The sequence below is a fragment of the Geotrypetes seraphini genome, chromosome 5 (assembly GCF_902459505.1).
Source record: "Geotrypetes seraphini chromosome 5, aGeoSer1.1, whole genome shotgun sequence".
Taxonomy (NCBI): Eukaryota; Metazoa; Chordata; class Amphibia; order Gymnophiona; family Dermophiidae; genus Geotrypetes; species Geotrypetes seraphini.
In genome coordinates this window covers 192184911-192197397 of record NC_047088.1, presented here as the reverse complement: position 1 = coordinate 192197397, position 12487 = coordinate 192184911, and the positions used below count along the sequence as shown (strand labels likewise).

The 12487-nt window shown below is 37.5% G+C and overlaps 1 protein-coding gene across 18 annotated transcripts in view; it reads right to left on the bottom strand.

The window, feature by feature from the left end:
- TTN (titin) overlaps positions 1-12487 on the bottom strand; it is a 461697-nt gene that overhangs the window by 276652 nt on the left and 172558 nt on the right. For all 18 annotated transcript variants that reach the window (XM_033947057.1, XM_033947058.1, XM_033947060.1 and 15 more), the window contains 12 exons: positions 12197-12475; positions 10885-11166; positions 9622-9900; positions 9243-9521; positions 8824-9102; positions 8286-8573; positions 7820-8098; positions 7452-7730; positions 7082-7360; positions 6538-6825; positions 4238-4525; positions 2070-2351 (listed from right to left, as the gene is read on the bottom strand). In XM_033947057.1, coding sequence (XP_033802948.1) covers positions 2070-2351; positions 4238-4525; positions 6538-6825; positions 7082-7360; positions 7452-7730; positions 7820-8098; positions 8286-8573; positions 8824-9102; positions 9243-9521; positions 9622-9900; positions 10885-11166; positions 12197-12475 — 3381 coding nt within the window. The remainder of the gene's footprint in view (positions 1-2069; positions 2352-4237; positions 4526-6537; positions 6826-7081; positions 7361-7451; positions 7731-7819; positions 8099-8285; positions 8574-8823; positions 9103-9242; positions 9522-9621; positions 9901-10884; positions 11167-12196; positions 12476-12487) is intronic.

The window sequence follows — 12487 nt, the reverse complement described above, 5'->3', positions numbered from 1 at the left end:
CTTGCCAGAGGATATGATGGGGTGGTGGAGGGGTTTTGATGCCTCAGGGGGTGGGGGGTACTGGCAGGAGGGACTGGGCATTCCCCCTGCTGGTAGTCTTTCCAGGGGGCATGGGTTCCTTGCCGCAGCCACTAATCTGAACACGGCAGGGAGATTCCCTGCCACAATCGGATCAGCAGCCGCGTCTATCTGAAATGTAGACCAGCATTTTACTGTCCTACATTTCAGGCACCTATCGCACACCTAGGGAGACACCTAGGGCTGCCTAAGCTCACCTAAGGCCACTTCTAGGTGAAACCACACTCACACCTAGTCTTAGGCGAGCTTAGGCAGACCTACATGCCTCTGTAGCTCGTGAAAATGCCTACAATGTAGGCAACCCTCTTCAGGGCTTTTTAAAAAAAAAAAAATGTGTGTCCAGATTGGCTGGCTAGACAGTGGTAGGATGCCTACCGCCGCATATAATTGGTAGCGCTATAGAAATAATTAATAGTAGTAGTATATAATTGGGACACCTTTTATAGAATTTGTTCCTTAGTCCTGCAATCTTCCACTTTTTTTCATTCCATATTTTTCCAATGGAATGAAAAAAGTGGAAAATTACTAGATTAAGGGGCTCATATTTGAAAGAAAAATACATCTAAAAACCTGCCCAAGTCAGCACTTGGATGACCTAAAAGACAGGTTCTCCAAGTGCCGATAATCAAAACGGGTTTTTAGATGTATCCAGAGACTTTTTAGGCCTCTGAATCCCGCTGTGTGCCCAGAGCCGAAAGGGATGTCTGAAGGAGTGGTTAGGATGTGGGTGGGATCTGGGCCAACCTAGACTTAGTCGTCCTGCAGGGATAATTGAAACTTTGACAAGACTGCCTAGACAAAACTTGTACATTGTGACTTAGGCAATCTAAAAACAGGTCTAAGTGCTCAGAAGGTATCCAAAGTGACCAGATAACTACTGCAGATACAAAGTACAGACCCCCACACACTCCCCCAGTGATCATTGACCCTCCCCCACACTGCCTTAATAATCAGAATAAAAAACGTACATACCTGCCTCCAGAACATCAGCACCTGGCATAGGAAAGCCTAGTAGAGCTGCACAGAGGTAGCTTGAGTAGTCTGGGGGGTGGGCTAGTGAACCATAGAGAGGAGGATCCAGGCCTATAAGCCACTCTAACCACTGCATTCATGGTGAAAAATGTGATTCCATCAAACCCTTCTCCCCAACCCTACTGTACTGCCATATAGGTGCCACCTGCAGCCATAAGGGCTATTGGGGTTGTAGACAGGTAGGTATAGTAGGTTTGGGGGGCTCACCATGAACTATAAGGGAGTTCTGGTGAGATGTTTATGTGGACCCTTTTGTGAAATTCACAGCAGTGCCCTGTAAGGTGCCCTACTGCTTTCTTGCTATGTCTGGGTGGCCAGTCTATCACATTGCTGGTCCCTTCCATGTCCAAAAGGTCTTGTTCTGAGTTTTGGAACTTGGACAAATATTTGGATGAGAATATGGTATAAAGATAGATGTACTGGTGGTCTGGACCAGTGGTTCCCAAACCTGTCCTGGGAGACCCCCAGCCAGTCAGGTTTTCAAGATATCCCTAATGAATATGCATGAGAGAGATTTGCATATAATGGAAGTGACAGGTATACAAATCTCTCTCATGCATATTCATTAGGGATATCTTGAAAACCTGACTGGCTGGGGTCCCCAGGACAGGTTTGGGAACCACTGGTCTGGACAATTAAATGCCTGGACTTACAGATAGACAATTAAAAAAAGAAAATTGGGGATGTAGTTTTCGAGAATGGACATTTTGGTGATGCCAACCTTGGGTGACTAACGCCCTAGGTCCAAATCGGGCTTAGATGTTTCTTTTGATTATGTCCATCCATGTGACATTGCCCCAGCTTTGTTGATTGGGCTGAGAACTTTTCAGCAGCCCCTTGAAACTTTGAAAAGATAGCTTGCCTTTCGATTTTAAGATTTGGAAAAAAGTTTACAGTGGCAAAAAACATGAAACATGGAAGAAAATTAAGAATAAGAAGCACTATAAATCAGTTCTGACCTTTTACTTTTAAGGTGGTGCTAGAGTTTGCACTACCAGCACTGTTGTGCACCTCACAGGTATAATCTCCACTGTCTTCAATTGTAGCATCAGTAATTTCAAGCACTGCCACCAAATCAACAAATGACATTCGGTACTTTTTGCTGGCTCGAATTTCATTCTCGTTCTTGTACCATACGGCTCTGATTTCTGGAGATCCACTTATTTTGCACTGGAACTCAGTTTTGTCACCCTGTTTCACAACTCTGGAAGCTTCTAACTTCTTAACAAACCTTGGTGGTTCTACAAAGTAAAAGAAAACAATGATCCAATGAAACTGAATTTAAAAAAAATATCAGCATTTGTGCAATATGAAGCAACTGTTTGGAATACTGAAACAATAACATGTATTTCATGCGGAGTGAAAATTTGGAAGTGGATAGAACATAAATACAGTAAAGAAAGCCAAATTTAAAGTATAATGTCTTTTCCTTCTCAGTATATCAAAGTAAAATAATTACTTTGTGGTTCTTTGTACATAGTACATTCTTTTAAAAATCAGTTTTGAATATTTAGGGCCATACTTTGGTGAGGGCCGAACTGTGGCTTCCGCTACAGTTCGGGTCACCGCCCTCTGCTCACCCCGCCCCCTAATCTTATGTCCCTGAACCTGATTGGCCCCCTCATTCCTAGCCCTATTTCTCTCTACCCCGATTTTCTCTCCCTCCCTTCCCTAACTCCCTTTCCCTTCCCCACCACAGGCAACGGCCTCGGCCATTTTGTCGCTGCTGCCCCCTTGTCCTTACTTTCTGTAGAATATTTCCACAGAAAAGGAGTAAAGATTTTAGAAAATAGCACATCCGGAACTAAATAAAAACTGCCATAATGAGTTAGGCCAAGGGTTCATCTAGCCCAGAACCCTCTTTGTTAACAGAGGCCAGACCAGGTCACAAGTATCTAGAAGAGTCTCAAAAAGTAGCAAAGATCTATGCTTCTTAACTACAGGGATAAGATGTGACTTTCTCAAGGTCTATCTTAATAATCATATAGACATTTCCTCCAGGAATTTGTCCAAATCTTTTATAAACCTTGCAACATAAACTTCTTTTACTACTTGTATCTTAACTACACATTGTTAATTGTTAAACAAGTGGAATTTATGATTAGCATTTCATTTAATTTTAATAAACTTGAAACATTCCATGGAAAATATATTTTCTCCTATTTGTTTTTAATGTGCTAGCCATATGAAAATTCTGTATCAGCATCTGTGCACCCAGGTTTTATTATTAGAATACTAGCTTAAGTCTGCATTTATGTGCCATCATTTAGGTGTGTAAGTAATGTGTACAGCAGTCCTTTGTACTGTTATACTATCACTCGTGTTCTCCACAAACAGTACTTCATAACATGTTCATTTATAATTTTTACTTATTCATTGGTCTTCAGAAGTGCCAGTATTAGCCAATTGGTTTGATCTTTGTCACAAAATTACCAATGATCGAGATGGTGTGAAGCTAAAGCAGAAGGGGGGACTTTTTCTTGATGCAGCCTTCGGGCGAAACATGTCGGAATGATAGGTCTCTTCCCTATAACTACTGACAAAAGGAAAACTCAGAAAATGCAGAAATAAAGATAAGTTGAAAGATTAAGTATTTATTTATTTATTCATTCAAGCACTGAAGTATAGAAGCACTAATGCACTAAAGCACTAAAGCACTTTATATAAAACATAATGGTCTGATGAGGAGGCTAGTGCCACAAAGTATTTGGCCACTCAGACCAATTGGCTAATACTGGCACTTCTGAAGACCAATGAATAAGTAAAATTAATAAATGAACATGTTATGAAGTATTATTTAGGTGTGAGCACTTACAGGTGAAAGTGTGTGCACCTAAGGGTTCCTTTTACAAAGCTGCGATAAGCGTGCACTTAGCGTGTGCTAAATTGCCACGCGTGCTAGATACTAATGCCAGCATTGAGCTGGCGTTAGTTCTAGCCACGTAGTGTGGGTTTAGCGCGCGCTAAAACGCTGTGTGCGCTAAAAATGCTATCGCAGCCTTGTAAAAGGAGCCCTAAATGTTGGTGTTCAATAGAAAGAATTTAAAAGTACAGCTTTCATAGATAAACTTAAAAAAAAAAAAAAAATTAAGATTCAGCTTCAATAATGTAGCTGAACCAAAAGTACCTTGCACTCTGAGCTGGGCTGTACAGGAATCTTTCCCAACCTCATTACTGGCAGAACAAGAATACTGTCCAGCATCTCCCTTATCTGCTTTTAAAACTGTCAGTTGGGCTGTGTTGTTTTCAAAGGTGATCCTGTAGTTTATTCCACTTCGAATTGGTTTGTTATCTTTTGTCCAGATGATCTTAATAGGTTCTGTTCCAGTGACATGACACTCAAATTTGGCTGCTGCACCCATAGGAACATCAGTAGGTACTGCTTTTATATCAAAGAAAGGAGCAGTTTTGCCTTCTAAAATGTAAAGTAAAAAAAAAAAAATACTTATTGGGATTTCTATATCTTGACTCATTAATTCATGCATTTTCTTTTCATGAATTGAGGCAAGGGATGCTCATCATAGGGCATACTACCCACAAACTGGCTGAGGGTGTTACACAGGGCTTTTAGGAAGGGGCAGGGGAATTGAGAAAAAGGCTAGAAGGTAAGGGTAACAGAGAGTAGCTAGGAAATGTGGGATAAAGGCTGATGGGAAAAAAGGGAGAGAGAGGGAAGAAAATAGGGGAAACTCTAGCTAGCTAGGTAGATCCAGTTAATTGCCAACATATTCAGTTGGAAGGAATACCTGTCAGATTAAGGTTGAGGCTATTTAACAATAAAATCTTCTTTACACTCAATGTGCTATGCACTCACTTCTCCAAACAATATAGGCTGCTATAGAGTCACCAAACTGAGACCTACTAGGTCAAATATTTTATAAAATTCTTAATGGACCTCAAGTGTTCGTGATCATAACACCACTAGAACATATCCGGTGTATGACCAAATTGCCAGTCCAGGTTGATGATACCTGAGCTAAGTACTTTTTCTAATCATAATAAGGAAGCATACAGTACAACATAACCGTATTTATAAAGAAATAAATATTTAAAAAACATATTAAGTAAATTAAAATTATAAAAATAAAGTTTGAAGTGATAAAATCTTTAAAAACTTCTTGGACCGGTGATAGTTCACAATTCGGTCATACACCGGATATGTTCTAGTGGTGTTATGATTGCGAACACTTGAGGTCCATTAAGAATTTTATAAAACATTTGACCTAGTAGGTCTCAGTTTGGTGACTCTATAGCAGCCTGTATTGTTTGGAGAAGTGAGTGCGTAGCACATTGAGCCTATTTAACTACATACATTTTGTTTATAAAGATAAAAGACTATCATACAAAGGCACAGAAACTATTTGTTCTTGATTGTTCTTATGCCCACCATTCCCCATGTCCAATGCTAGGTCTTTATAGGTTTCTAAGGAGTACACTTTTCACAGTATAGCAAGGATGACCACAGGGATGACCTCAGACATACACAGATAAAGGGAACTGTGCAAGAGTTATGAGTGTACCTCATTGACCTAATCTGGTCTCCACCTTGTTGCCATTGTAAACAGGTCAGAGGCAGTTTTGGCAGTTTCCTTGGATAGAGACCACGATCCATCATGTAAAACAGAGGTGGCTTGGACTTTAACAGGAAGGATGAAGCATTCTTTCATGGCATTAAGTGACATTAATATTGAAGAAGGAGTGTGTTACAGCCCTACATGTTGTTGTTTGCATTAAAGAATATTGCATTTCCCATTCAACTCAGCTTTAAGAAGGGGTACATGATATAAACAGTAAATATTTATAAGAATTTGAAGTTAAAATGTTGTGGTTCTCATTGAATGCAGGTCATCTGGTTATTGAAAGAGATTACTGTCGAAATGTTACATTCTATGGTTCCACTGTTTGTACTATGAATCTTTGATGATTTTATGCTGTGGCCAAAATTTAGACAATAACTCTTCTAAATATAACTCTTCTAAATTATGATAATGAATTGGTATTCTTAACTGAATGGGCTGAATGAGAAGGTGTTAAAAAGTTCTCAGTCCAACCAAGAAGAGAATGACGTGGTGGATATGGTTCAATCAATGATCTGAACAACGTCAAAACAGAGAATTTTGTTTCTGCAAATTGGCACTTAACAACATGTGATAACATTCTTTTCAGCTACAGTGGCAAATAATGCTCAGAATTTAGGAAGTTGGTTGGTTGAGCTGAAAACGTTTCAACACCCCCTCATAGCAAGAAGAGGATGAGTATCAGGTTGCCAAGTGCTGGAGTTTGAATCCATCTCACAGATCCAGGTATATATATCCATCAAAGATAATAAAGAAAATATTATATTTGATATATATTAAGTAAAAACTATAATTCCATAGGGAAACAAAGCTCTGTTTAAACAGAAAAAGAATGTAAATATTAACAAACCTTTAAGAATGAGCTTGGCATTAGAGGATGCAGTTCCAAGGAAATTAGAAGCTTGGCAAATATATTGACCAGCATGATTCTGTTGTGCTTTCAAAATTCGAAGAGTTGCTACATTAGCTATGAATGATGTTTGGATATTAGAATCATCTTTTAAAAGTACACCATCTTTATACCAGGACACTTCAATAGGAGCAGAACCCATTATATGACAATCAAATGTAACTGGTGAACCAACTGTTTCCTGAATTTCCCTTAATTCTCTTGTAAAGGAAGGTGGAAGTTTGTGCTCTGAAAAACAAGTATAATACAATACAGCATATTGAAAATCTTCAAACTAGCAATGAAAAAGACAAGAAAATAAGGATGTCAAAAATCTCAGTGAAAAGTACTGCTGCAGAAATTAACACATTTTCAAAATTATTAGGATAGATTAATTTCATTAGAAAGTGATAGCCCTTAGTTTACCAACAATTTGTGCAAAATAAAAAGAATAATGAGAAAGTTATGAAATCTACAATGATTCCTAATGATATAAAATGCTCACCTTGAACAGTAAGGAGAGCAATTGTGGAAGCTTCTCCTATGCTGTTCTCTGCTTTACAAGAGTAGGTACCACTGTCATGTATATCCACTTGGTTGAAAAGTAGGATAGCAATATTGTTGCTGAAGTGCATTTCATATGCAGGAGTGGATCTTAATTTTGTATCTCCTTTAAACCAAGATACATTAATCTCTGGAGACCCATCAACTTGGCATTGTAAAGTTACAGAATCTCCAACTGTCACCACCACTGGTTCCAAGGGAGTAACAAAATAAGGAGGTTCTAAAGGACAAAATGATTACAATGAGTAAGATGAAGCATTATAGAAGTTATTCTGCTAAGAAGAATGAATAAAAATAGAAGAATGGCACACCTTGCATTGATACAAGAGCTTGGCAAACATCTTGTCCAACCTCATTTTCAACTTGACAAGCATATTTTCCTTCATCATCTTTTGTGCTACTGAAGATTTCCAGAATGCAAGATTTTTCTGTGGTGGTTATGCTACATTTTTCTGACTGAGTGATTTCCATGCCATCCTTCAGCCATGCGACTGAAATTGGTGGGGTACCAACATATGTGCATTCCAGAACTATAGGCTTTCCTGCCTCAACACTGTAATCATTCAGTTTCTTCACAAATGCTGCTGGTTCTAGAGTAAAGATAGAAGATGAGTTATTTATTAAAATAATATAATCAAAGACATTTACAATCAGAAAGTAAATTAGTAGGTGGACAAACCTTTTACATAAAGATGTGTTGTACAGGAATCTTTGCCTGCATCATTAATTACATGGCAAGAATATTCCCCATCCTGGAAAGCCTCTACATTATAAAGCTCCAATACTGCAAGATTATTTTTCAGTGCTATGTTGCATGTTCTTCCTGACTGCAGCATGTTGCTGTCCTTAAACCAGGTAACTCTGAATGGAGGGGTCCCTCTTATTACACTTGTAAAGGTTACATTGGTGCCGGGTAAAACCTCTAAAGGATCAGGAGTCTTCTCAAAAGAAGGAGGTTCTAAGCACAGAAAAGAAAGATCAAGAGGATAAATCTATTACACCCTGCTGCCTACATTTCAGGAATGTTTATAATTATACATAACCACTACTTATATAATATATAATAAAGGAATGACTATAAAGAGAAAAGGAAATGAAATCCATGGTACACAATTTTGACAAATTTCAAAGCTTTTACTACAAACCTTTTACTGATAAAGTTCCACTGCATACATCAGATCCAGCTGCATTAGTAGCTTCACAGGTATAATTTCCACTGTCTGATCCTACAAGTGAGTTTATTTTCAAAGAACAAGTATTGTCTGAAAGGCTGGCTTGATATTTTTGTCCAATTATAATTTCCTCTCCATCATGATACCAGGTGATAGAAATGGGTGGAGATCCTGAAACTCTGCATTCCATTAAAATGGAAGAATGTAATATACCATTCACATCTTTTAGTTTTCTTGTGAACGATGGAGGAACAATACGATCTAAATAGAAAAAAAAGAGCAAAAACCAAGGAAATTATTTCAAAGTGAGGCTTTATCCTTCCTTCAGTGCCCCCTTGCCCATCTTTCCATCAAAAGACATATTTGTGCATTTTTCCAACAACAGTAGTTGAAAAGAGTTTCCTTATTTAAGGCTGCAGTAAATATTCCAAATCTTGTGTATCATCTAGTTCAAATTTTTTAAAGGTTAAGCTATTTCTAAAATAAGCTAAAGAGAAGTTAACCAACTGACCTGAAACATCAACGGAGACGGTGCAACTGCTTTTACCAACAGTGTTGCTCACTTCAAACGTATATTCCCCTCTGTCTGCTTTTCCACAAGATAGTATTTTCAATAAAGCCACTCTGTTTGTGAAGCTGATTTTGTATTTTTGGTCAGTTTTCAGTTGTCTCCCATCCTTAAGCCATTTAGTAGTAAGTTCTGGAGACCCTGTTACTGTATTCTCCAAGGTGCAAGTTTCTCCTGCAGCAACTCTGGTCGGTTCTGCTCCTTCTACAATCCTTGCAGGTTCTGAAAGGAAATGTAACATGTACTTATCTTTCAAAATAAGGAAGAAACTGAAATATTACTATGAAACAGGGGAAGTGTTATATGAGATGTTTCTAACAGAACATTATAAGATATAAAGTATTTTTTAACTTGCAACCAACCTAAAACTGACAAGGTAGCAAAGCATTCCTGTACTCCAGCATCATTCTTGATCTGACAGGTATATTTTCCCTCATTTGCTGGCTCTGTCTCTGCAAACTCCAGAGTTGCAACTTTTCCTACATGTGATATTCTGATATTTTCACTTTCTGTGACTATCTCCTTGTCTTTTAGCCAAAGTACAGAAATTGGTTGGGTGCCTTCAATAGTAGCTTGCAACTCAGCTGGTTCTCCAACCATAGAAGTGAGATTACCGATCTTCTTCACAAATCTTGGTGGTTCTGAAGAAAAGATGAGGTTACACATTAATATCAAAGAAGTAAAATAATAGCAGAAAAGTACTAAAACCTCTAGGAAAAACAAAGAATATTATATACTAACCTTTTAATGCAACAGAGGCAGTGCAAATATCACTTCCAACCTCATTCAACACCTTACATTGATATTCACCAACATCTGAAGTACTGATATTCAAAATGTGAATACTGGTAAGAAGATTTTCAGAAATAATCTTGTACTTTTTGCTGCTTTTAAGTTCTTTTCTATCTTTTTGCCATGAAACCTTGAAAGGAGGCGTGCCCAGAAAATCACATTCAAGACTCACATCTGTACCCTTCAAAGCCTCAACTGGTTCTGGTGTTTTGATGAAAACAGGAGATTCTATAAAATGAACAATGGAAGTTTATTTTAAGGTATTAATAAAAATCAAAGAGCGATCAATATTAACATAATAATGTTGCAAGTCAAAACTCAAATATATTTCACTGGAGTGCTGGATAGTTGACTGCATTGGGCAGGGATATTAAACTTCCTATCTCCAGATAGTCAATCCAAATCTAAAAGAAGTTGGAAAAATAAAAAGAATAACTTCCATCCAATAGCATTTTGGACAGATTTTTCAAAATTATTTAGCTATGTCATTCTTGATTTCAATGTACATTTCCTCATATGGTTGTGATTAAAGAAATGCCATCATAAGAAGAAACAGGTTTCTTTTTCATTCATTGTTTTCCATTATATAATGATAAATTTACATATGTTTTGGTCCTGGGCATTTCCTTATAATCTTTTCATCATCAAGCTCAGCTGTAACCGGTGCTAGATCCCGGTGCCATAGGTATTCACTTACAACTGCCCAGGGATTCTTCATTAAATTTACATTATCTTAATTAACTCCCACCCCACCCCCCGTACCAGAATATTAGGTCTGATAATTTAAATAAAAGCCCTTAACTGGGGCTAGAGCAACACAGCTGTTTCAAAATATTGTAATCATGGCCTTGAATCCAACAAATAATTGTCACTCATAAGCAATAACTACACCGGTTTTCTTCCCAAGAGGTGTGATTGTGGTTCCTTTAGTATCCTCAACTTCAATGGAATTCACCATATTTTTCATTATTAAATTCTATTATTTTTGTATCATTGAAAGTTATGCATAGTAACCTTATTTAGGCTACTCAACAAACATGTTAATTAATAACTAATTCTTGACTTTTTAATATTTACATCACACATTACTGATGATTCTTCACCATAACTTTGAAAAGATAGCTCACCTTTCCATTTTAAGGTAAAGCAAGAAGGTATACAGTGACAAAAATCTAAAACATAGTACAAGAAGTGGTATGGATTAATTCTGACCTTTTACTTTTAAGGCAGTGCTAGAGCTTGCACTACCAGCACTGTTGTGCGCCTCACAGATGTAATCTCCACCGTCTTCTATGGTAGCATCTGTAATTTGAAGCACTGCCACCAAATCAACAAATGACATTCTGTACTTTTCACTGGCTCGAATTTCACTCTCATTCTTATACCATATGGTTCTGATTTCTGGAGTGCCACTTATTTTGCATTGGAGCTCAGTTGAGTCACCTTGTCTCACAACTCTGGAAGCTTCTAACTTTTTAACAAACCTTGGAGGTTCTATAAGACAAAAGAAAACATCTATCCAATGAAACTGGCTTAGACATACAGACTTCTATGTAACTTGTTCTTAAACATTGAAAATATGTTTGGTGCATAATGAAAACTTGGAAGTGATTAGAAGAATATGTAAATAAAGCCAAAATTTAAGAATCAAATCAAGACTTATAAATTAGAAAATTTATTTGTAATTCCTAATAAGTTATTTCTTTGGAAACTATAAGCTCCTTTTAAGCCACGCTAGCAGTTTAACGCATTTAATCGCACATGTTAAACTGCCGGCCGCGCTAGCCACTACCACCTCCTCTTGAGAAGCGGTAGTTTTTAGGCCAGCGCGGTGGTTAGCATGTGATGAAACGTCACGCACGTTAACCCCGCTAGCGCAGCTTGATAAAAGGAGCCCTATATATTTTTTAAAAAACTTGTTTTGAATATTTTGGTCTTTGCTCTTCAAAGAATTTTTCCATAAAAAATGAGTCAGGATTACAAAAAAAATCAACGCATTCCAATTTGAAGGATGATATCTTGGCAGTAACATCAATTTGATGTATTTGTAAAATTCATTAGAAAAGTCCAAGAACAATGCATGTCAGGCTAAATTCTTATGGAGCTTAGTTCTATCTCGATATTATCCCCCTCTTTTACTAAGGCGCGCTAGCCGATTTAGCGCATTCTAAAAACTAATGCATCCATAGAATATAATGGATACATTAGCATATAGAACACACTAATATTTATTGCATGCTAAATTAGCTAGCGCGCCTTAGTAAAAGGACCCCTATATGCGGTTTTTTAAAGAAAGGACAAGCGCCCCACCGTATAGGGGCAGCAGCGACAAAATGGCTGAGGCCATTGCCTAGAACACTGAGAAATGGAACATCACAAACCATATAACAATAAACAATCAAACCTTAAAATATACTCTAAATATGTTTGATAATAAAAAAAAATCAATCACCAAATGAAATAAAAACTAAAAACATAAACCTAAAAAATATGACACCTAAGATATGTGAAATAAAATAACCACCTTGAATAGAGAAAAGAGCCACTGTGGAAGCTTCTCCTATGCTGTTCTCTGCTTTGCAGGAGTATGTTCCACTGTCATTTATAACAACCTGGGTGAACTCCAATGTAGCAACATTATTGATGAAGTACATTTTGTATGCAGGTGTGGGTCTTAATTTTGTTTCTCCTTTGTACCAAGATACTTTAATCTCTGGAGTACCATCAACTTGGCATTGTAAAGATGCAGAATCTCCAACTGTTGCTACCACAGATTCCAAGGGTGTAACAAAATAAGGTGATTCTGAAGGACAAA